Raw genomic sequence first — 25,459 nt, forward strand, 5'->3', positions numbered from 1 at the left:
TTCCCAACTTTTCTGCGAAAAAGGTAGAATTACTCCCATTTCTAAAGGGGAGAAGACTGAGATGCATAGAGATTAAGAGTTCTGCCAAAATCACACAGCATGTTAGGAGCAGAACTGAGAGTCTAGCCCAGTTTTTCTGAAGCCAAAGGCACTGATCTCCATTATGCCAAGATGCTCATTTGTGACTTTGTTTACATATTAGGATGAAGGGACACTGCTATTTAGATATAAATTTGTCGTGCTCGCTTCGGCAGCACATATACTAAAAATAGATATAAATTTGTCTTGGCCAGTTGGAAAAAACAATAGACATCAAATGATCTTAGGAACTTTCCCATTAGCTGAATTGATATCTTTGCATTCAAGTGTTAAATTTTATGAAATACAGGCTGGCTGTGGTGGCTCACACCTGTAATCCCAGCACTTTAAGGAGCCAAGGCAGATGGATCACCTGAGGTTAGGCGTTTGAGACTAGCCTGGCCAACATGGTGAAACCCCATTTCTACTAAAAATACAAAAATTAGCCAGGGGTGGTGGCATGTGCCTGTGATCCTAACTACTCAGGAGGCTGAGGCACGAGAATTGCTTGAACCCAGGAGGCAGAGGTTGCAGTGAGCTGAGATCACGCCACTGCACTCCAGCTGACGCTACAGGGCAAGACTCTGTCTCCAAAAATATATATATATGAAATAAAAAAGAATGTTGTTTTATTATTAATGATTTTCCTGGTTATAGCCTGGAAGAGGTATATTCTTTTTCTGATCACACTCTAAAAGGCTTCCTAATATAGTGGGGAGGAAAAAATTCATTTAGTACAATTCAGAGTCCACACATGGCCGCATCTTCCAGATGCCAAACCCAACTCCTGAATATTTCAAGAAGCTGTCGCCCTCTAGACAGTCTTCCCTGAATGGCAGTTTTGCCCATTGGCCCTCACAGCCACCCCCAGAAGAGGATGCTTTGCACTAGGGCAGTGAGCAGCAGGGGTAAGTCCCAGACTCTTTAATAGCCTCGGGGAAAGTGTGTCTTTAAAAAGCACACCCTGGCCAGGCACAGTGGCTCACGCCTGTAATCCTAGCACTTTGGGAGGCCGAGGCAGGCAGATCACAAGATCAGGAGATCAAGGCCATCCTGGCAAACATGGTGAAACCCCTCTCCACTAAAATACAAAAAAAAAAAAAAAAAATGAGCTGGATGTGGTGGCACGCACCTGTGGCCCCAGCTACTCAGGAGGCTGAGGAAGGGCAATTGCTTGAATTTGGGAGAATGAGGCTGCAGTGAGCCAAGATTGTGTACCTCACTCCAGCCTGGCAACAGAGCAAGACTCCACCTCAAAAAAAATAAATAAATAAATCAGTAAATAAAAAGAACAACTTTTTTTTTCCAGTCCCACTCAGAGAGGATCCACCTATGAGGATTTCTCCAAACTATCAAATATGACAGAGGTTTTATGACTTGACCAGGGTCCTGCCTACATTTCCCGATAAACTCTTCCCCTTTAAAGAGTTAATTAGACCTAAGTGCTTTGATATGAGAGGAGAGTTCCTCTGAGAAGTTCCATGCATGGTATATTGAGTCCAGTTTCCAGGAGATCCCAGTGCTGGTGGGGGATAAATATGTCCCAAACTCTACTCCCAGAGCTTCTTCATCCATCAAATGAGACAGGCTAGGCAGGAGGGTAGCTCGTGACACCTCTGGTTTGAAGCACCACCCAGACAGAAAAGATGAGTGGCATCATTTCCAGCAGAGGGGGTACTCCTGGCCCTGGGCCGTGGGGCTTGGTTTCATATAAAAAGCCTTAACAGGCATCTGGGGAGTCAGACAGGTCTTGGCAAGTGGGAAGGAAACAGGGGTGTGGGAATGGGGACCAAGCTAGACTGGAACAATATGGGCTGGGGAAGCAGAGACTGTGGAAGTCCCCAGGGCACCCAGGGGCGGGGACTTCTGGCCTGCAACTCTTGTGCCATCACTCCTGCTGAGGCTCTGGGCTGCAGCTCAAGGTCTTTGCTCTTACTGAGCCCAGTGCTCAAAGAGTTTGGTAGTTGCTAATGATGCTTTTTAAGAGAACTATATTCCCAGGAAGAATTTTCAGCTTCTCAGAGAAAATGTCTCCCTTCTTTGGGAAACGAAAGAAAGGGAACGGGGAAATATGTATTAGCCTGAAATAATAATAAACCTAGGGAGCCTGGAGAAAGCATGAAGTGCTTGGAGAGACCTACGAGGCTTGCCATCAAAACCCTTGGCTTTAATTCCCACCTGTTGGTTGTGTCTGTGAGTACATCTTTCCACCTCCCTGGGTCTGAGATGCCTCTTCTGCAAAACTGGGAAAGCTGGGCCAGATCATCTGGAAGGCTCCTTCTAGTTCTGACAGTCTAAGACAGCTCTGTCCAATTGAACTTTCTGTAGTGTTGGAAACACTCCATGTGTGTATTGTCCTATTTACTACCACTTAGCCACGTGTGACGAGTGCAACTCAGGGAATGTCTCAGTATACAGCTACAAGTCATTACGGGCTACCGTACTGGACAGAACAGGTCTAGTATTATAGAACCAAAGATTTGTCTGTTCAGTGTGTTGCTTATCAGGCTAAGCACATTCCAGAAAAGTTGTGCACTGGGTTTGAAATTAAGGATTGCTGGTTTGCACACAGTTATGAGAAAATCCAATTAGCCAGTAGCCCCCCTCCCTTGGCATTTCAGCTCCTTGAAACTTTACCCACCCATCAACCAGGAACTACAGCTCGCCGAGCAGTATGTTCATGTCTCCGCTGTCAGGCTAATGACCTTGTCTGCCAGGAATGCCTGCAGGATCATGTCTGGAGACCCTGGAGGCAGCTTCAGGATCCAATTCATTTTTCATCATTTCTTGGCAAGGCCAGAGGCAGGATACTTAATAGAAACATCATCTCAGCTCATTAAAAAAGCACTCTGCGTTTGGAAGGTGAGGTTCAGAAAGATGTCCAAGATTCCTGTCCCCAGCTCTCTCCTCTTTACCTGCCATGGCCAGTCCATTGGCAAGCCAGGTCCATCACAGTGGCTCTTACATTGATTCTTCATTTTTCCATGACTCCTGGAATTGTCTTAGCTGAGACCCTGTTCGCTTCTTCCACAGCCTATCCCCTCCTCTCAGCCATCCTGTCTGTGTTCCTCGGTGAAACTTTCTAAGATTCCACTCCAGTCATGTTATTTTGGGGCTGAAATCCTGCAGCAGCCCTCCCTCTGCCTTCAGGATAGAGTCCAGAGTCCAGGATCTTTGTGGGGTACCCAAGACCCCCCCTCCCCCACCGTCTGATGCCTTTCTACCATTTGAGCTTCATCCCCATCAGCCTCTCACAGGAACCCACTGCTCCAGCCAGCAAGGTCCCCAAAGGCCTCCCAAGCATGACCCCTGCTCTCCTGAAGACCCCCACACACTTACTTACTATCTGGTGCCCTATAGACGCCCTATTCAACCTCCAGTACCCATTTCAAACGCCACCAGCTACAAGACTCACTTGAGATCTTCTCGGGCTAAGACTGTCTCCCAATTTTGACTAGTCTTTACTCTTTCCGGGTAGGAACTTGGCAGTTAGAACGTTAAAATAACACTGCTGTGCTGCTAGACTTGGGCTCAAGTCTTTGTCCTTGCATGCAACCTTGAACGACTGACTTGACCACCCTATGCCTCCAGGTCCATGTCTAAAACGGACACTATGCATACCTTACAAGGTGGTCATGAAACTGCATGAGTTAATTTATGTGATATGCTCCACAAAGTACTTGGTGCATTATGAGTGCTCGAGAAGTAGTAACCATTGTCAGCATTATTATTGTTACTGTTACGTCGTCCTTACAGAGAAAGAAGTGCAGTCTCATGTACGCTGGTCTTAGCTCCTCCTGTAATTATAAGTGTCTGAATAGTAGTGATCACTTGCATTTTTTTATACCCCTGCAACAAGGTGTAGTTTGCAAATAGTGAGGGCTGTGAATGTGAATTGTCTGAGCATCTCTAGAGCCTGAAGGCCTCAATTTCAGTCCTGGGTCCGCCGCTTACCAGCTGTGTGACTTCGGGCAAGTTTCTTCACTTCTCTGGGCCTCAGTTTCCTCATTTACAAAATGGATGAAATAATGGTATCTTTTTCATAGATTGCTGCAAGGAATGGCTCATTTAATCTAACGAGGCATTACTAACAATGCTTCTGGGAACTCTCCCCTGGATTAGCCAGCCTCTAATGCAGAACCTGCACCCAGTAGCTACTCAGTGAAGATATTCTGAAAGAATGAATGATCCCATTGTCCCAGCTGTAATGAGATTTAGAGGTGGGTTTATTATTCTCAATTACAGTAATTTGGCCTGAGTTTCTGGCATAATTATCTCCCTCCTCTCTTTATTCTTTTATTACTTGGCCCCAGAGCAATTGATTAGTTTTAACTGGTTTATGGCATGCGGGCCATTTTAGTGAACACCTCTCAAGCCTCTATGGAAGCAGAAGAGGCATAAAAACAAAGAAAGAATTTGCCCACATTCCTCTTGAGCTCAGTTGAGTAGGATTGGCTTGTGGACGCAGCAGCGTAAATTACACGCAGAGACAGACATGTTTGCAGGGCCATTGAATGCTGCTCTATTTGCCAGTTAACTAAGAACACTCGCTCTTTGAGGCAGCACAGACAACCAGAAACATCACCAACGAGAAGAGTTCACCCACGGGAAAAAGAGGTGAGGGCTGGAGCACCCCCAGGAGTGCTGCAGGTGATCCACGGTCCTGCTCAGGATCTTCCTTGTTGGCCGGGGTTGTCCCTGCTCTTTTTGGTGGCCACAGAATACCAGGCCCTCCAGGATCCTCTCATGCAGAGGGACTTCAGTAGCGGCCCTGCGGGCAGGGCGAGCAAGGCACGCAGACGGTGCGTGGCACACAGACGGCGCGGGACACACACGGGGAGGGTGCACAGGGGTTACAGGAGGGAGTGGAGCACGGGTTACAGGGAAGCCTGCAGGAGAAAGTCACAGAGGGACAGGATCAGTAGAGAAGGCGCACTCGGGCATAGGTCCTGCTGATTCTACCCCTCGGATGCCTCTCAACCCCATCTACCATGCTGTCTCTGCCCAGCCTCCCTGGTCCCAGCCTCCACCATCTTTGCCCTAGTCACCTCATGTCCTCCTCACTGATCTCCCCAACCTTGCTTGAGCCCCTTCTAACCACTGTCCACTTAGTGGTCAGAGCAATCTTCTGCAGTCACAAATCCAATTATGTTTCTCCCCTGCCTAAAACCTTCAGTGGCTTCCATGTGAGCTTAGGATGAAAAGCAGCTTCCTCTGGAAGCCATCATTCTCACAAACTAACACAGGAACAAAAAACCGAACACCTCATGTTCTCACTCATAAGTGGGAGTTGAACAATGAGAACTTCACATGGACACAGGGAGGGGGACATCACACGCCAGGTACTGTCAGGGAGGCAGGGGAAAGGGGAGGGAGAACATTAGGACAAATACCTACTGCACACAGGGCTTAAAACCTAGATGAAAGATTGAGAGGTGCTACCGACCACCGTGGCACATGTATACCTAGGTAACAAACCTGAACGTTCCGCACATGTATTCCAAACTTAACTTGTTGAAAATATTTAAGCATCAGGAGAATTTAACATTTTTAAAAATCCAGATTCTCAGCTTCCTTGGAACTATCAGAAGATCCAGCAATACTGGACCTGCTTCTCACAGAATAGAAATGGCCCTGAGGACATGGCACTGCCTGGATTGGACAAGGCAAGAGCTGTCTGCTTTTCCACAGTCTCCGTATGATCCATGTCATTCATGCATGTTAATGACCTGGCCCTTGCAAATATTTGACTTTGCAACGCTTGCCCTGAAGTTACAGGTTCTGAATGGGAGAGAAGCAGGGCTAAATGCAGAATAAGAAACGGCTACATCAGTCACTAGTCCACCAGGTGTCCATGACCCAGAGGTACCCTGCATTCAGACAGCCACCAAGTCCTGCTGATTCTACCTGCACAGTGTCTAGAGCTGATGCCTCTGCTGCCCTAACTCAGGCCCTCCCCACGGCTTACCTAGGCTTACTGAACAGTTTCTCTGCCTGGTTCCCCTCCCTCTACTCAGCTCTTCCTGCTGCTATCGGGGCCATCTTCTTGAAGAACAGCTTTGAGCTTGAGAGACCTTTACTGAGGATCTACTGTGTGCCATGTACAGGGAATAAAAACGTATTTTAATGTCTCTGCGTTCTAGATGTTTATGATCTAGTGGAGAAGACACACAGTAAATTCTCTCATTTCCTCCTCAAAAAAATAGTAAGGCCTTCCACTTGCCTATAAAATAAAGCCCTCCCTTGCCCACACGACCTGTGTGGTTCTCCATAAATGGGCCACAGCTGATCTTTCCTGTCCTGCTCCCCACCAGGACTCAATTACATGAGGCTACTGATTGTCCTCCGAATATGCCAAAATCTCCATTCTGAGAGCAATGGAGCTATGAGGTGAGGCTGGGGTAAGAGGTGGGAGCAGGATCATGCAGGTCCTATTAGCAAAGTTGCCTTTCATCCTAAGCTCCCTACATGCCACGACCTCCAGTCACCTGTCTGCCTATCTCCTTGAACACATGGAAACAAGAGGAGGACAGATGCCATGCCTTCCTCTGTCTTGGTATCGTCCACAGAGCCTGCCCCATGGTGGGCAATTAGAAGGAGTTTTCTGGCTTGGAATGAGACAGAATTGTCTCCAAGGGGCCTGGTACGAGATGGCGGCATGAACACCACTGCCTGACTTCTTTCAGAGCATACCAGCTCCTTAGTGGCTCCATGGTCAGGACAGGGTTCTAAGCTGATGGTCCCTCAAGGGTAGACCCAGTTGCTTCCTAGAACCTCCCAGAATCCTCGCCCGCATCTCTCTGAGCCTCAGCTGTGCCTACGTACTTGCAGTCCTCGCTCTCCAGTAGGCTCCGATACGTGTTGATCTCGCTCTCCAGCCGGGCCCGGACGTCCAGCAGCACCTGGTACTCCTGGTTCTGCCGCTCCAGGTCAGCCCGGATCTCAGCCAGCTGGGCCTCCACGTTGGTGATCATGCACTGCATCTGGGCCAGCTGGGAGCTGTAGCGGGCCTCGCTTTCCGTCAGCGTGTTTTCCAGGGAGTCTCTCTAAGGCAAAGGAAGACATAACCATGAGGAGGGGAGCTGTCTGCCATGGCCTGCTTCAGAAAGAAACAAGAAGGGCGAAACCTCCCTTTGGTACTGGGAATGAGCCCTCCCTTCCTGAGGCACTGTGGAAACAGAAGCCCAGAAAGGTCAAATGACTTGTTCAAGGGTACACAGCTGGTACATGACAGAACCACAGTTTCAATTTGTAAGTCTGATCCTAAATTTCTCCTTCCTTCTGCAACCTTTGTCTGGCCTCAGGCTTTGGATCTGAGATTCCCCAAGTACCTCCCTGATGGCAGCATTTAGAACAGTGGTTTTCAACCCTGGCTGCACATTAGAGCCACATGGAAGCCCTCAAAAAATACCCATGACCTGACGCCACCTCCAGAGACTCTGGTTGAGTTGGTCCAGAGAAGAACCTGGGCATCAGGACGGGTGATACTGAGATTCCTAGGTTTGGAAAGGCAGGCTAAGCACAGAGCAAGTCTTCTTGCGGAGTCGAGTTTGACAGTGTCCAGCTAACCCATGTCTGATTTGAAATATGCCTCTTTTATCTCTGAGCTGAATCTCAGAAGAAAGCTCCCTCCAGGAAAGGTCAACAGGATGAGCATCCATAGTGGCTGAAATCTGGGCCTCCTCTTCCTCCTTCCTGGAGGCTCACACCTATGCTCATTATGCCTAGGATCCAGAGGGAGGGTGCCCACCCAGCAGCTCTCACCAGGCTGTGCTGGGCCTGCAGCTCGATCTCCAGCGTGTTGACCGTGCGTCTCAGGTCAATGATGTCTGACTGGTAGTTCTGAAGCTGCTCAGAGCTTGTGGCCACCTGCTGGTTAAGCTCCTCCATCTGCAGTGGGGGGAAGGAGAAGGTTGGAGTCCCTTCCTAGGGACATGGAGGAGGCTGCCCCCACCGTGAGAGGCCCACCTGCATATTGAACCATTCCTCCACGTCCCTGCGATTGGCCTCCACCATGGTCTCATACTGACACCGCATCTCCTCCAGCACCCTGGTCAGGTCTACTGGGGGCGCAGCATCCACCTCGATGTTAAGGCGGTCCCCAAGCTGGCATCGAAGGGAACCGACTTCCTGAAAAAGCGCAAGAGCTCCAGGCAAGTGTGACAATCATACGATCCTGCCTCACCTCCCCAGGGAGACATGAAAAGATGCAACAGAAGATGCTGAAGATGGAAGCATTAGACGGCCCCCAAGGACTGCAGTCCACCCGGCAGCATCCCAGTGCTCTTCAGACTCCAGCTGAATACCCCTGTGGCAGGAGCCTCACTGCAGCACATTTCCTGTCACTTTGGCAGATGCCAAGAGCAGCGTCCGGGTTTGTTGGATGCCTTTAGCTAAAGTGGGAAATCGGTCCCCCTAGTATTCCCAGCCACCCTCCCAGCCTATGTTCATCCTGGGAGGAGGGTAGCAGGAGCCCGGCTTGACTAGTTCAAGGCCCGGGTTAGGGCAGCTGCCTCCCAGGCGTGGCTGCCAAAGAGGGAAAGTTATCACTGAGGCTGCCAGGGTGTGTGATAACTTCTCATTAGTGGCTTCTTGGTGTCATTCCCAGTTCTCTGATTTGAGTGAGATGAGTCAGGCACCCAGGGGTGCTCAGTGAGTACGTGATTACTGGCTGTTACTTTGCACTTAAGCCTGAGGAAACCCAGCCAAGATTCGGAGGCACTTGTTCATTCAAATCCCAAGCCAAGGGGCTGAGAGTCAACCAGGGAGGAGGGAACAAAACGCCATGGCTCAGATGGGCTTGGCAGCACACAGGTGCCCAAAGCAGATGGCTTTCCCTCCGAGAAACTTCAGGAGATAAGGAAAAAACAGAAAGTGAAGGGCTTGCCTGTGGCTTCAGCTTGAGTATTTTATGTGCAAACAGAAGAGAGGATAAAATAAGAATGGGGGCCAAGGAGGAGACCACTGCAGCTCTACGCCCTCTCAGAAGAGATGGGACTGCTTCTGAGAGTTTGGCTGGGCAGAGATGGACAGGCCGTTCAACATGAGATCTGGCACACAGCTCACCCCGGCACCACGGCACCACTCTACCTCTGGTGTGTGGCTCTCGAGAAAACACATGCAGTCACCAGGAATGAACGCTTGGCAGTCACTAGCCCAGGAAATGCAGACGGGAAGGGGACTACACTTCTGAGCGCTGACCAAGTGGCAGGTGTTTCATACCCATGCCTTGGGGATTTCCATGTTCCATATCCTATCCATTAAATCCTCACAATAACCCTGCATGATAGTGTCGTCCCCATTTTACAGATGAGGAGGCTCAGGAAGATTCCATAAATTGGGCATATTCACTGAAACAACACGTGGCAGGCTTGGGAATTGAACCCGTGTTTATCCAACCCCATACCCCACGTTCTCTCCCCTCTGCTTCCTGGGGCCACTTCAGCGTGACTTCCAGCCTCACCTCCTCGTGGTTCTTTTTGAGGCACATCAGCTCCTCCTTTAGGGACTCCACCTGGGCCTCCAGGTCAGCCTTGCAGAGAGTGAGATCATCCAGAATCCTACGCAGGCCATTGATGTCGGCCTCCACCAGCTGCCGCATGGCCAGCTCCGCCTCGTACCTACACAGGTACGGGGTCAGCAACCGAGGGTCAAACTGAATGCAGCACTCAGGGAAGGCCTTAGGCTGCTGGCATTTCCCAACCCTCCGTGAAACTAATGGAAAGCTGCCCGAGAGCCTATGAGGACAGGATCTCTCCCAACCCCTGTCCCCTGGCCAAACTCACTTGGCCCTGAAGTCGTCAGCAGCTAGCTTGGCATTATCGATGTTCACGACCATCCTGGAGTTCTCTGCCTTGGTACACAGAATCTGTGGGCCAAGGCACATGGAGAGGGTTAGTTTAGTGCAGGGTGAGAAGAAGGAAGAAGAATCCAAAGGAAGAGAAGACAGCAGCAAAGGTAGGATCCAGCACCCTTGCAGCCAGCCTTGCAGAAGGCCCTCTTCCCCCAGAACTCTGGGAGATATTTAGTGAATTGCTAGTCCTTGAAGAACTCGAGATGTATTCTTTAGGAACCTGGAGCTTTGTAAAGTCAAATTCCCCATTTTGGATGCGCTGAGCAATGTGGGAGGAAAGAATCTCATGTCTGAAGTCAGTCATGTGACGGTTAGAAGGGTCCTTGACATTTACTGAAAACTCACCATGAACCAAGGACTGTTCCAAGCACTTGACCTGCATCATCTCATCGAATCCTTTGACAACCCCGTTAGATAATGACCATTATTATCCCTGTTTTACAGATGAGAAAACTGAGGCCTGGGGAAGGGAAGGGACCTCCCAAAGTCATGCAATGAGGCAACGTTAGAATCGAGAATAAATCCCAGATCTCTCCACCTGAAATCCTCAGGCTAAGTGCTCACATTATAAAATACCCCTGTGCCCTAGGGAGGTCTCTTTGTCCTGAACGTAGCTTAATAAGCTAACGAGATTCAAATCTGGAATGCCAGCTGGTCCAGATCCCTTCCCAGAGAGCCCGTTCACCTCGCCACTGCCCTCACCTTCTGCTGGAGCTCCTCAATGGTCCTGAAATGAGACTGGTAGTCAGGAGTCATGGCGAGCACCTGGGAGTGAGAGGCCGCTTGGATCCTGCTCTCCAGCTCTGCGTTCTCCCGCTCCAGCTCTCGAACCCTCGCCAGGTAGCTGGCCAGGCGGTCGTTCAGGAACTGCATGGTTTCCTTCTCATTGCCATTGAAGGCCCCTTCGCTGTACCAGCCGCCGGGGCCCATGGCGCTGGAGATGCCACTGGCTGGCCAGCGGGAACTGGATAGATAGGTTTTGGAGACGCAGCTGGCTGGCCGGAAGGTGGTGGGCATGCAGACAGAAGGCAGGCATGCCATGGGCTGGTAGACATAGCCCAGGCACAGCTCAGGCCGGCAGTTCACACTGCCAGAACAAACCGAGGCAGGCCGGGGGAAGCTCTTGAGAGAGGTTTGCAAGTTGCTGGTGACACAGCAGGCAGATGTCATGTTGGAGAGGCCCTTTCTCCTCCGCCACAGCTGCCTGGATGTCTACAGACCCCATGCCACCCAGGCCATTTATGCCCTTGCAGTGAGGGGGCTCATGATAGAAATTCCTCATTGGGTGGTGTTGATGTTTACACTCAGCCCCAGAGGAAGCTGCTAATTAATTTGTAATTTGATTTCCAATGATGAGTTCCTTTCCTCATAAAAGAGCCCAACCTTATCATTTGGCTAAAGCAGGAGTCCGGGCTCCTGCCACTGATCACCATGAGAGAGCTTCAGAACACATCTTCAAAGGGTCAGCTGCATGCCTGGGCCCTCATTACTAGGGCGGGGCCTCCAGGAAACCGCCGCGACCCGGCCTGTGTCTCCATTGGCTTGGCCCACTGCACCCCCGCCTGCTCTAGTCCTGAGAAATCCTGCAGGTCTGTGTGGCAGCAGCTGCCTCTTTTAATGAAGGTATTCCCTGTGGGAAGAGGCCTGACCATTTAACAAGGAAATGTGTGGGTGGTAGAAACTGCTCCGATACTGGCAGCCGCAGAAATCCAGGCAGATAGGAAAAGGAGCGTCAGAGGCTTTCTAACAGGCATCATCTTCCTGCCAAGGGGAAGAAAATAACATCAGTGGGGAGAAAATGAACTCAAGACACAGGCAGCCTTACTTCTCAGCCTTTTTAGGTAAGATCAAGTGTGGTATCAGTTTAATATCTGATACGTGCTCTATCCAAGGACAATATAGTAAATGGATTTTTGGAGCAGGGAGATGGAATACGAGCTTGCTCTGTCCACTCTGTGCATTGACCTGGTATTGCAGTACTTCCAGGAATGGTGCACCCCTTCAAATGGCAAAAATAATAATAATAATAATAATGACCCAAACAGAAGCCTAAGAATCAGGTACATCTTTCCAGTTGGACCCTTCCTCTTGGAAAAGCCCATATCATGAACATCTCCAAGTGGCAGCTGCTCTATCTTGACCCTCTCTGGACCATCCATTCAATTATCTCGGCACCACATACACAATTGTCAAGTGCTCAATAACTGTTTGTTGAACAGACTGAGATAGAACAGTTGGAACAGGTTCTACTTTTACTCTCTGTTGTGGCAGATGGGGAAGGCTCGCTTCAGGATCTCAGAGCATGGAAGCAGTGTGAATCAACTCCCTTGGGAAAGGACAGTCTAGCCCTGGAATGAGCTAAGCCAGGAGACAGGGAGCAGATGAGCCCAGCTATAGAAGCCTTGGGCATTCACTTAAGAAGGTAACATGCTGGAGCATTGTTTTCAGTCCTGGCTGCAAAAGCTGTGAGCTTCACATTTAGTATGTGTGTGTTATAGCCGCTTTTTTATTCAGTAATCTTCTTGATATAATGTTGGGGCACAAGTTTCATGCATTCCCAGAAGTGTCATGCATTATGTTTCATGCATTCCCAGAAGTGTCAGTACAAGAACAGGAAAGAGAAAATGCCACCTAGCCCCTACACTGCATAAAAAAAAAAGTAGAGCATAGAGATGGTGCCTCTGACTTACCATGTGACCTTGGGAAAGTCATTTTGTCTCTCCAGACCTCAGTTTCCTCATGCCAGTTGAAAGGGTCAGATCGATTACTCTCACAATTTGATTCTCTGCAACAGTCATAAATTTCAGGACCTTGTCTGGATTGCCTGTTTAGAGGAGATGTTGGCATCAGATGGAAGGAGGTGTGATGGCAATACCAACTATATGGGATGAGACTCATCAGACCACCCTTCAGAATCATAGCCAGAACTTGTGGAACATATACAACTGCCAGACATGATGTTGAGTGCTTGGCACTCATTTGCCCATTTAATCCTCTGACCCAAAAACTATAATGATTATTTTAATAAGGTGTTATCAGTGGTTCTCAAAGTGTAGTTCCTAGACCAGCAGCATCAATCTGACTCAGGAACGTGTTAGAAATGCAATTTTTCACCCTAGAAGAAAACTTAGGCAACATCATTCATGATATAGGCATAGGCAAAGACTTCATGACTAAAACACCAAAGACAGTTTGAGCGACAGGCAAGGTTGACAGATGGGATCTAATTGAACTAAAGAGCTTCCGAACAGCAAAAGAAACTAGCGTCACAGTCAACAGGCAACCTACAGAATGGGAGAAAAATTCTGCAATCTACCCATCTGACAAAGGTCTAATATCCAGAATCTACAAGGAGCTTAAATAAATCAACAAGCACCCAGAGCTCATAATCCTCCTGGGAGACACAATACTATCAGTTTTCAAAGCATCTCTGAAACCCTCCTTTGTGAAATACGGAATAACTCAAAGGTAAAAAGCACCATCTTGCCATCTTCCATATTTGAGCAATACCAACCTATTTTTAAAATGTTTCTTTTCTCGCTTGAATCATTTAACCAGGGGAACTACATATGTCTTTTGGGACCCTCACCCACAAAGTTATTTAGAATCAGATTAGGATATTACAAGTCAGGTGCCTGCAAATGCTAACAGTGACCATGGTGCTGGTGCCCAGCTCCTACTGCTGCCCTCTGATGTCTAACCAAGGTTAATGGCTCCCATCACGGTGTGTGCTGTGGTTTGTGCCAAGGCCACTCCCCGAGTCCGCAGATTGTCCCCAGATAACCAATCTGCTAATTATGTCTTCTTTCTTTGAGATGATGCTGATACTATCTCCCCTGCTGTGGGTTGATGCCGTCTACTGTCACATCTCAGTCTTAAATTCTTTAAAATTTTTTATTTTTTTTTAAGACAGAGTCTCACTCTGTCACCCCAGCTGGAATGCAGTGGCACAATCATGGCTCACTGAAGCCTTGAACTCTCCAGGCTCAGGCTATCCTCCCACCTCAGTCTTTTGAGTAGATAGGGCTACAGGTGCACACCACCATGCATGGCTAATTTTTGTATTATTGGTAGAGACAAGGTTTTGCTGGGTTATCCAGGTTGGTCTTGAACTCCTGGCTTAAAGTGATCCGCACACCTCAGCCTCCCACAATGCTGGGATTATGGGTGTGAGCCGCTGTGCCTGGCCAGTCTTAAATTCTTGCGGTCTCATATTCTAGTTCATTTAGTGTTTCCTCCTTTGTTGTTGATGTTGCTGCAGCTTAGGAAGGAGACCTTGAAAGATCATCTGAGTGGCGCTCCATGCTGTGCTCAGAATATCTTAGACCCAGTGTGTGGACTCCAGTCTCTCTTTCCTCAGGGTGAGTTCATTCCCAGGAGCCACCTCCATGCTTCATGCAAATCACCCTTGTTCAATTTAGCTTGGCAGTTCTCCACACATGCTGGGATCACTGTCCACTGATAGTTACCTCTCAGCTGCCTTCACCAGGAACAGGACCTCCCAAATACCCTGTTGCATGCTTTGTGAGTGAGAGCTCAAAGTTCCCAACACAGTAAATACACCTTGTTCTTAGTGTTCAATGTATAAAATCGTAAGCAAAACTTGTATCTACGTTTGATGGTGTTTTGTCAGCGGGAAACATGGGTCTAGGGAAAGCAGTCCTTAGTTCTTATCTCTGCCATGGTGCTTTCCTTGGAGGATAAGAGAAAGGAATGTCAGGGAGATCACCTTTTCTCAGGACAAAGGCAAATTGCTCTTCTGAAATATCCGGAAAGGGTCAGTATCACCACTGAGAAATAAAACTAAAATCCTAAGTCCCCAATTGACTGAAAGGACCCTGTCTTGGCCAAGGGGACAAAACAGAGACCTTAAAAACAGAGTCACATGTATGTTTATTGCAGCACTGTTCACAATAGCAAAGACTTGGCACTGACCCAAATGCCCATCAATAGTAGACTGGAGAAAGAAAATGTGGCACATATACTCCATGGAATACTATGCAGCCACAAAAAAAAAGGAAAAAAACAACAAATTTAAAATTTATTTCAAATATTTGAAATCAAAAGAGAGAGAAAGGCAGAAATGAGAAAGTCAATAGCATAACGGGGGGCCGGGCGCGGTGGCTCACGCCTGTAATCCCAGCACTTTGGGAGGCTGAGGCAGGCAGATCATGAGGTCAAGAGATCAAGACCATCCTGGCCAACATGGTGAAACCCGTTTCTACTAAAAATACAAACATTAGCTGGACGTGGTGTCATGCACCTGTAGTCCTAGCTACTCAGGAGGCTGAGGCAGGAGAATCGCTTGAACCCAGGAGGCAGAGGTTGCAGTGAGCCAAGATCATGCCACTGTACTCCAGTCTGGGTGACAGAGCGAGACTCCATCTCAAGCATAATAGGTACCAGACCTAATAGTGCTAGAGTCTATGTCAGAGTTCCCCTGAGCCCCCTGCAGTGGGTTGGAGTCAGGTGGAGGACCTATTAGCAACCCGACTGCAACTCCCAATTGGATTGCCAAAAGCTCCTCCACCTGACAGACGAACTCTCAACCCTGGCTGCATGTTCATATCACCCAGGGAGCTTTCAAAAATCCCAATATCAGATCATATCCCAGACCAACTAAAGCAGAATCTCTGGAGCTCAGAGCAGGCATCGGTATTTTTTAAAGCCCTCCAGGTCATTCCAGTGTACCGGCAAGGTTGAGAACTTGTGGCTGGGTGGAAACAGCATTATAATTAAAAAGCACGAGCAAATGAGGTAAATAATAATTAGAGGTAGGGTTACACACGGTTTAGTTAGCTACATCTTGGAGGAAGCTAGGATGGGTTTGGAAAGGGCTTGTGCCACAGAGAACACCAAAAAGAAGAGTGTGACCTATACACAGCACAGTTAACTGGAGCCCATGTGCTCCAGGCAGCACCCACGTGCTGCTGACCATGAGGCTCCCTGCTGACTTTGCTCAGAATTGGAATTGGGTAATGAACCATGCAACTGCACATTCACTTTAGCTGGCCTGGTTTTCCAGGAAGGAAGTGTCAGAAATGAAACCCTGGGCAGAGAAATGTGGATACCCTACCTCACAGCAATCCAGCCATCCAGCTGGAAAGAGTTGGTAGTGATGACCCATCTTCAAATGCCCTCCATGTGCTGGGCAAAGCATTGGGGACTTCACAGCATCAGTGTCATATTGTCTGTTTTACTGAGGCTCAGAAAGGGACTATGACCTGCTGAAGCTCCCACATGTAGTTAGTGGTGGGTGGAGATTTGAACCCAGGTTCATCCGACGCCACATTCAGAGCCCACATTCATTGCACTAATGTCAAGGCCCCCTTCAACCAGTCTCCTGCCACCACTGAGGTAGAAAAGAAAAAACATGGCAAGTGAGCATCCTTCATGTTTCCTCCCAAAGGCTCGCTCCTACACACACCAGTCCTTCCCAGGTACCTAACACACCTCCTGGCACAGGAGGTTGCTCGGTAAGGGTTTGTTGAGTGAAGTGAATGATCCTGAGGCAACCATCCCTTTCAGAGCCTAAGCCTCAGCAAGATTAGCGAAGGGTTTCCAAAAAGACAAGCATGGAGGCGGTGCCAGATGCCAGGAGCAAGGGGGACAGGGAGCAACCAGAGGGGGGCTAGAGAGGGGCTTCTGTGTTCAAATCACAATGAACTATACCAGATGTCCTGAAGGACAAGGGTCTCCAGCTTGCCTTGCTCAGCATCTACCAGCTGTCTTCTCTCCCCCTTGGACATAGCTACAGCTCTCTTAACATGACTGAAGACCCTCAGCAGGTACCGTCAGCATCTTACGAGAAGCACATGCCAGCTGGGAATGCACATCTTCCTTTTTAGCTCAGAAACTTTGGTCTTGGCCCTTCTCCCTTTCCCACTGGGATTCACGGAACTTGCTATTTGCCTGGCCTGGTTGGGGAGGACATTCTGGACACAGATGAGAGCCTTTGGGTCAAGATGCTGGGAGCTCTCACACCCATCTGAGGAGGGCTCGTTGTACCCCTCGCCAGATGCCAAGAGCACACAAGCACATGCGTGAACCTCCCAAAGACAAGAGCCTTAGCGTTCGGGATAGAAGTCGTGAAGGCGAGCGCACTCTCCATCTCCTGCTTATGATGGGCTGTGGGTTGTTAAGGGGGTTGCTAAACTTGGAGGGCTGCGTGAAAGGGCTGCAATGGAAGAGGGGGGGTGATATAAATGCACCCCTAAAAGTATCCTGGGCGGGAGACACCCCATTACTGGTCTTACAAGGACCACAGACATGAGGCTGATAGAGTGGCCTAAAACCCTTCCCATGATGCTGATCTCGGCTTCAGTCTCAGTTTTGTCCACCCCACTCTGGTATCCCAGGTGACCACATACACTAAGAGGGATTCAGGAGAGGTCTGGAAACAGCTGGCACACACTGGAATCTTGGAGAAAGGTCTTCATTGGGGAAGCCAAGCCAAAGGTCTCAGTGTAGGCCTCTACCCACCCCAAACAGGGCACAGTAACCCTGTCATCCAAAGGGTCATACTTGTTCACACATCTCCCATTCATCTGCCCGGCAGTCACCCCTGAACAGAACAGAGACACAAGCCAACCACACCAGAATGGGGCGAGTTGAGCATCAGGGGCCTGAGCAAACGCACTTTATTGTTCTGCCAACAAAAGCCCTCGACTGCATTTCAGAATCCACCGGAACAGCACCCAGAAGGAAAACCTGACCCAGGAGGCAGCCCAAGAACAGAGACCCCAGCACCCATTGAAATGATGAGGAGTTGAGACCTTTGGAGGCAGCCGGCCTTCGTGACAGGCTCTGAGAAACTTTAAGGCATGTATTTGCAGTGATCATTCTCAGGACCAGACCCTGGGCCTGAGCTCTGCATGAAGAAAGGGGATTGGGCTATAAGGGTTAAAGTTGGGTAGAGGCCGAGTTCAAGCCCTGGAGACAATGGCCATGGCCTTCTGGGTCAGCCACTCTCAGAACCGGCCCCCTGGGCAGGGCACACAAATGGGGCGGGGGCTGCAGGTTGCTCGGGCTGCACTGGGACCGCAGGAGGCCGCAGGAAGACAGGGAAGGCAGGACTTGGAGGGCGAGTAGTCAGGTGCGCATGGGTTACAGGGGAGCCTAGAAAAAAGAAAACAGTCGGATTACTATGATGTTCCAGTTGCTGTTTGCTGTAACTCAAAGCAGATCCTAGACTATGCAAACGGGAAAGCACCTTAAAAATCACCTGATCCTAACTCTCTTGTTTTACCAAAAGGGAAACAGAGGCCCTGAGAGGAAAGGGGGCTTGCTGGAGTTACACGATGATTTACAAGAAGACCAGAACTAAAAGCCAGGACTCCAGACTCCGAGTGCCAGACTCTTTCCAGGCACCATGCTATCTTCCCAGAGCTTTGTAGATTGCACTGAGAAGACTAGAGCACGTGCAGTGATACTCACTTGCTATCCTCACTCTCCAGCAGGCCCCGGTATGTGTTGATCTCGCTCTCCAGCCGGGCCCGGACGTCCAGCAGCACCTGGTACTCCTGGTTCTGCCGCTCCAGGTCAGCCCGGATCTCAGCCAGCTGGGCCTCCACGTTGCTGATCAGGCTCTGCATCTGGGCCAACTGGGACCTGTAGCGGGCCTCCGTCTCCGCCAGGGTGGATTCCAAAGCATCTCTCTGTGAGGGCAAGAGTTGTGTAAGGATAAAAAGGCTAGAGGTCAGAGAAGAAGCAAGGAAGCTTCATCTGGGTCTCAGTGAGGCCTCAGAATCCAAGAACGGACGCTCAGAGAATCAGGATTTGAGCCATCTAGGACAAACCACAATCAGACATCTTATTTGAGATGAGCTAATTAGCCCCTGTGGCTTCTTTGATTGAGAGAGTATCCCCTGGTCATGTCATCTCTGAATAACTGATAATTATTCAGAAGATGTATCTGCTTACAAAAATATAGGAGCTACTGCTTGGACATGTCAGTTGCTACGGGTCTCTTGTCTTTTACTACTAAGGGATTCGTGATTGGGGCTGGTCCCTCATTCCCTCTTTTCTGCGTAGAGATGTCCTGGTGCTCAAGAACATAGACCCCTGGAGCCTGCCTGTGTGGTTGGAGCATGGAAGCTGGGGAGCCTGTGTGCTCCTGGGCTTGGTGCAATAGCAGCTCCACCCTGCCTTGGGGCTCACCATGCTGTGCTGGGCCTGCAGCTCAATCTCCAGGGCGTTGACGGTGCGTCTCAGCTCTATGATCTCTGCCTGGCAGGACTGCAGCTGCTCTGCACTGGACACCACCTGCTGGTTCAGCTCCTCAGTCTGAAACATACATACACAAGACCTGGTCAGCAACACCAGGGACTTGACTTCAGGGAGCTACAGAGGCCAGTTAGAATTGTGAGCCAAGAAGGACCTTCCCAATCACCCAGTCCCACTCATGTGTTTGATACTCAAGGACATTGTTGCTCAGATGACAGCAACCTGCCCGAGAGGCACAGCAAGGTCAAAACAGAGGTGAGACTCAAAGTTAGGTTTCTTGATTCAGAGCCCCAGGGTCACTTCCATGTGAGCCACCACGTACCCCTATTGCACTGACTCTTCCCAGGTACCGACCTGGGTGTCAAACCAGTCTTCAGCATCCCGGCGGTTATTCTCTACCAGGGTTTCATACTGGCACCTCATCTCATCCAGAACTCGGTTCAGGTCAACAGGTGGGGCAGCATCCACCTCAACATTCAGCCGGTCACCAAGCTGGCAGCGCAGGGAGTTCACTTCCTATAGCACAGACCAGGGTCACTACTAACTCCCAGAGGCCTGTCTCCCAGGCTCACCCCCTCCCCATGCTCACCTGTTCCCCATGCTCACCTCTTCCCCATGCTCACCTCCTCCCCATGCTTACCTCCTCCCCATGCTCACCTGCTCCCCCATGCTCACCTCCTCCCCATGCTCACCTCCTTCCCATGCTCACCTGTTCCCAATGCTCCCCTACTCCACCATGTTCACCTCTTCCCCATGTTCACCTCCTCCCCATGCTCACCTCCTCCCCATGCTCACCTCCTCCCCATGCTAACCTGTTCCCCATGCTCACCTACTCCACCATGTTCACCTCCTCCCCATGTTCACCTCCTCCCCCAAGCTCACCTGCTTGCCACACTCATCTCCTCCCCGATGCTCACCTCCTCATGGTTCTTCTTCAGGCAGAGCAGCTCCTCCTTCAGGGACTCCACCTGGGCCTCCAGGTCAGACTTGCACAGGGTCAGGTCATCCAGGATCCTGCGCAGGCCGTTGATGTCCGACTCCACCAGCTGCCGCAGGGACAGCTCCATCTCGTACCTGCAGACACAGAACAGGGCACCTACATCTGCATTTCTTTTCTGCATCTAAGTCAGGTCGGCCCTCAAGCTAGCCAGGTGCTGTGAGTCCTGCTTTCATGCCTCGGTGACAGAGCCAAAACCCTGAGCCCCGACACCACCTGTGTCCAGTTCTAGCAACCCCCAACCACAGGACAAGCAGGACAACTCACTTGGTCCTGAAGTCATCTGCGGCTAGTTTGGCATTGTCGATCTCCACCACCAGCCTGGCATTCTCTGCCTTGCTGCACAGGGTCTGGAGGTATAAAAACGTTATTTCATTGCAAGAAAGGACATTCTACTTCTTGGAGCGCCCTAAAGCTGACAAGGACTGCCTCTGGAGGGAGGAAGTCAGCCATCCTGGATTCCTGCTACTCCATGGGCATTGGGGGATTAAAGGCAGGCTCTGGGGATCAACTATGGAAACTCCAGGGTCCCTTCCAATGCAGTGAGTCTGTGACCTGTGACACAGGTTAGATAGCTGCATGACAATGAAACAGGAAGGGCCTGGCACGATGAAAGAAGCTTCTTCCTCTCTCCCTGTCTCCCAGCCCTACTAGGGACCCAGGGCAGCTCTTTGTCATCAACATACCCCAGAATTCTCTGGTCATAAATGATCCCTCACAGGACTCAGCTGTAAGTTTGGGACAGGCAAGAAGCAGATATGAAGCTTGGCAAGAAGGAAACTTCTCTGCCAGACATTTTCTTCCCTGAGTTACTTATGGGAAGCTGAACTGCACTAAATACATCGAACCCAATCCCCTGACTTTAAATAAAAGAGGAAATGAAAACTCAGAGGGGTGAGCAATAGTACCAAAGGTCTCAGAGTTAATGCACAGAGCTTATGTTCAAGCTCTGGCTCCAGTACCTGCCATCTGGGTCACTTACCCAGCCTGAACCTTAGTGTTCTCATCTGTATAATGAGCTAATGATACCTCCCACAGAAAGTTATTGAGAGGAACAAATGAGGCCCCAGAGGCGAACGCGCTTGGTGACTTCCAACATGCCCTATGGGAACAGAACTACCAATGAATGCTGGTGACATCAAGTTTCTGGGAATCCAAAGCCACTCTGAAGCTCTTACCTTCTTCTGGAGCTCCTCGATGGTCTGGAAGTAGGACTGGTAGTTGGGGCACATGTAGGGCACCTGCTTCTCACACCACTCCCGGATGCGGCTCTCCAGGCTGGCGTTCTCCTGCTCCAGCTGGCGCACCTTCTCCAGATAGCTGGCCAGGCGGTCATTCAGGGACTGCATGGTCTCCTTCTCGTTGCCAGTGAGGATGCCCTCCCCAAACCAGCCCCCACCCACGCTGTAGCTGGTGGCAAAGCCTCCGGCAGGGAGGCAGAGAGTAGGGAAGCAGCTGGCGGCCCTGTAGCTGCTTCTGCCCAGCCCCGCTGAGCAGGCAGAGAAATTTCGGGCCCCATGGGAGAGACTTGGGAGCTTGCAAGAGCTGCTGGAGTACATTGCTGACACAGGAGTGGAGCCCCCACTGGCCCCTCCTGGACTCTTGAGAGACCCAGAAGAGAAGCCAGCCTTGAGGCATTTGGAAGCCATGGCCCCAGCAACTCAGAGGCAATTGATGGATCTCTAAGACCAGATACCCCAAAGCAGAAAAGCAGCTCCTTACTCCAGATTTATATCTCTGCCCCAGTGGGCGTTGGTTGGCCCTCATAAAGTGTTTTCTCCTCATTAAAGTTAACACCACTTTCTATTAAAACCCCTCATTAACCTCTGATTTAGTTTTCTGTGAAAATTTATCAGCCTCATAAAATAGGAGCCCCGCTGCTATGTCAAGACTCACCTCCACCACCCCGCATCACTGGGAAGACTCAGTCCCCATCAGTTCTTCAAAGGGACCTGTCATGAGCCCAGACCTCAGCCTCTGCATTAAGCAGGCGTGGGAGTTCAGCCACTGTCTTGACTTTCTCCAATTTTGACTTCTTTTATGTGCCCGAGGGAGTAGAGAAGGTCTCCTGGGAGCTCCCAGGAGGTGGAAGAGTAAACTTGGTTATTGCAGGAAGGCAGGGGTCTTGCAGCCACGGAGACACAGAAGGCTCTTGAATTGGCCCAGAAAATATGACTAGGGTGACCAATTTTCCTGGTTTCCCCAGGAATTTTCTGGTTTTAGTTCTGAAAGTTTCATATACCAGAGAACCCTCAGTCCTGGGCAAAATGGAGCAGCTCGTCACCCTAGATGCTCCAGAGCCCTGATGGACACTTCCCAACTCTTTCCCTTGCCAGGAAGTCTGTCCAGGCTGTAGAGTCTAAGTTCTAGCCACAATGCCTAGAGGTCAGTTAATTGGACACCTGCCCATGATGACATCTAGGAGGGTGTGTCTTCTCCAGCTCTGGTTGAGAAATGGAGAAGCTCTTCCTTCTGGTTGCCTGAATCGGAGCTCTTTTCACACAGCTGTATCAATAACCAGGCTGATGGTAACCATCATTCAATGAGCATTTAGTACCCACCAGCCCCCACATGATGATCTGTCTCTATGCACTCTCTTATTCAGTCCTCACACAACCTCATGCGATTGGTACCACCAGTAGCCCATTAAATAGATGAGTCTTAGGCTGTTTCAGGAGCCTGGCCCAGATCACAGCTGAGCAAGCATCTGTACAACTGCTCAAGGCACCCTATCTTCTTTAAGACCCCCACACGCCCTGCAACACAGACGTGGACCGAAAGATGCTGACTCCTACAGAAGGATCCAACAGTCAGAGTGGAAAATGGCTTAACCGAGGTCCACACAGGCTTCCCAGGGAGGCTAAAACCCAGGCCTTCCGGCTCCAAACCACAGGCCCACCTCAAAGCCTCTAAGGGCCCAGTCCTGGCCAGGCCTTCCCCCTGGAGCCTGGGCCCTGCTCCAGCCCTGCTGTGCCCTCCCAGCTCTGAATGCCCACAACAGTGACTGTTGGTGGATTTCTTGGCCTCCTATTAACTGAAACCTTCTGATTGTCCTATGTTTCAGCCCTATTTTCCCAGGGAGACTGTAAGTATAGGGGCAGGAATTGATCTTATAGTTTGTTTCGAAATCTCTGTAGCATCAAGCACAGTGCTGGGCTTCTACATGTCTCTGAATGAATTAATGAATAAATCAATGAATGAGTGATTTTCCCATGGAGAATTGTGTTAAGAAAGGAAAAAAAGAATGGAAGTGGGGGAAAAAAGAGAATAGGGAGCAGGGAAAGACAAACAGTCCGTCTTACTCTTCCTACTTTTATAAATGAGGAAACAGAGACTCAGAGGTGGAAGGGGACCAGGCTTCTCTGTGTAGGTGAGCAACGCCTGCTCAGACTAACCAGCCCCTTTGGCCAAGAACAAAGTGTTCTCTGGGCCAAAAGCCATTCTGCCCAAGGGAAACGAATCCTGTAAGCCAATTTAGTGCTAAAGGTATGGCTAAAAAATTCTTGATAAGATTTGATAAAACATGTATGTGTTTTTAAAGCTGTTTTGGGGTATTTTATAAAGTGATCTGGTCTATTTCTATGCCTTTTTAGCATTCTTTTCTTAAACGAAATAATTATCTAGAAACCCTTATCAGCAAGAACTGACATTGTTTAGCAAATTCCTCGTAACCTTCCTTACAGGATCACTGCACTCTGCTCAGATGAGGTCCAGGCTGTCCCGGATCATGCCTTGGCTACATAAATATGGCCTTAGAATACCCTTTTCCCTCCTTCTTCCTTTTTCTGCCCATCAAATCCAAATCTGCCCTAAAGCCTTTCCTGGTCACCCCAGCTCTCAGTGATCTCTCCTGTTCCTCAAAACCTGAAACCCTGCCCACGCCGGCTCCTGCTATCCCAGTGCAGCCGGGAGTGTGGGGGCCGAGGTGTCTCTACAGCGGGACGTGAGCTCCCTGGGAACTGTGCCTGTTATCCACTCTTTGTTCCAGCCACTCCCGCCACCCCTGCTCCTTCCTAGATAGGCCTGAACCTGAAGATTGGATTGGCTATGTAGGCCGTGTCCCACACATGATCTCTTTGCTGATTAATTGATGTGTATGTGTGCATGAGTAAGACAGTCAGATAGCACATCTGGAAAGCACAAAAAATCAGAAAAAACAGACCACCTTGAACTAAAGCATCATATTCACTCTGGGGAAATTGTATTAAATGCTTTCTATCCTTTCTCTCTTGGTATCAATGAAATAGGAGCCCAAAGACCCAAGAAGGCTCCTAAGTCTGCCACGTGCTGTGTGACTTTAGACCAGTCACCACCTATCCCACAACACAGTTGAATTCTGATTTGCACGTAGGTCAGTGATTTCAATTGCAACACAGTTAAGGGTGTGTGTGAGGTTGAGACAGGAGGCATTTCTTAACCATGCAGATGCTCTGGATGATGTCATTAAAAGCTAGGCAAGGATGCATGAATAAAGAGCATACGGCCGCTCCGGGCTGAATGTGTGCATTAGATGAGGCTGTGAGTGTGTCCTGTGAACTGGAGAGTGACCGTTAAAAGGGAAAGTGCTGTACAATGCACAGTGCTGATGACATGGTTACCTGTCAGGTCACGCCCTGTGTGGTTCATCCACGGTGACAAGGTAGCTCAGGTGTTTTGCAGTTAGAAGACTCGGCCCATTCCCGGACCCTTGGCTGTTTCTGCACAGAGGTGCAGTGCTCTCTGTGCATGCCTGGTCACCCTCCGGCCTCAGGCCAGAGGCATGGGTGCAGACCTCAGGCCCCAGAGCATGAGTGGAGCAGGGAGGGGGAAGGGGGGTACGGGGGAAAGATCCATGCAGACTGTCCCCCATTCCCAGAGCCAGGTGCATCCTCTGAGGCTGAGGCCTTTGGGTTCACTCTCCAGCTCCAAGGGCAAGGCTGGCATTGCAGCCCCCGCCACAGCACCCTGCCAGATACAAAGCAAAGAGCTTGGCCCACGCAATGGGGGTTCCTGTTTGACACTCTGAGGCCAGGGACTCTGCATTTGTAGTAAGAGCAACACTGATAGCTTCTGCTTTTTGGAAGCTGCACACACTGTCTCATTGGAGCCTCTCAGCAGCCCCATTTCACAGATGAACCTGCGGAGACCAGAGAGGGCTCATGACACGACCAAGGCATGTAGAGTGACAGAGTCGGGCTCGGGGCAGCGTGCTCTGATGCTACCTACGCACATCTTATCCTGGGGTCTGATATGTGTTTGCTGTGCCTCTGGCTTGCCCAGCAAGTGATTGAAGAGTCATGTTTAGCACCAAATAGCAGACGACACGA

General features: G+C 49.9%; 2 protein-coding genes and 1 non-coding gene across 3 annotated transcripts; 1 reads left to right on the plus strand and 2 right to left on the minus strand.

Annotated features, from left to right (window-relative positions):
• Positions 1-4,576: 4,576 nt before the first annotated feature.
• KRT32 (keratin 32) lies at positions 4,577-11,200 on the minus strand. The gene is made up of 7 exons (XM_003942790.4): positions 10,634-11,200; positions 9,864-9,946; positions 9,542-9,698; positions 8,047-8,208; positions 7,843-7,968; positions 6,904-7,124; positions 4,577-4,967 (listed from the first exon to the last, which is right to left on the minus strand). Exons 1-7 carry the CDS (start codon positions 11,099-11,101, stop codon positions 4,838-4,840), a joined length of 1,347 nt encoding a protein of 448 aa, XP_003942839.3. The 5' UTR covers positions 11,102-11,200; the 3' UTR covers positions 4,577-4,837.
• Positions 11,201-11,751: 551 nt separating this feature from the next.
• LOC120367094 (U2 spliceosomal RNA) lies at positions 11,752-11,933 on the plus strand. The gene has a single exon (XR_005581582.1). It is a non-coding gene; the product is annotated as a U2 spliceosomal RNA (small nuclear RNA).
• Positions 11,934-17,541: 5,608 nt separating this feature from the next.
• Positions 17,542-21,868, minus strand: KRT35 (keratin 35). The gene is made up of 7 exons (XM_010330638.3): positions 21,332-21,868; positions 20,421-20,503; positions 20,074-20,230; positions 19,511-19,672; positions 19,091-19,216; positions 18,368-18,588; positions 17,542-18,049 (listed from the first exon to the last, which is right to left on the minus strand). Exons 1-7 carry the CDS (start codon positions 21,800-21,802, stop codon positions 17,902-17,904), a joined length of 1,368 nt encoding a protein of 455 aa, XP_010328940.1. The 5' UTR covers positions 21,803-21,868; the 3' UTR covers positions 17,542-17,901.
• Between the last annotated feature and the right edge of the window lie 3,591 nt (positions 21,869-25,459).

The sequence above is a fragment of the Saimiri boliviensis genome, chromosome 17, assembly GCF_048565385.1.
Source record: "Saimiri boliviensis isolate mSaiBol1 chromosome 17, mSaiBol1.pri, whole genome shotgun sequence".
In the NCBI taxonomy this organism is placed as follows: Eukaryota; Metazoa; Chordata; class Mammalia; order Primates; family Cebidae; genus Saimiri; species Saimiri boliviensis.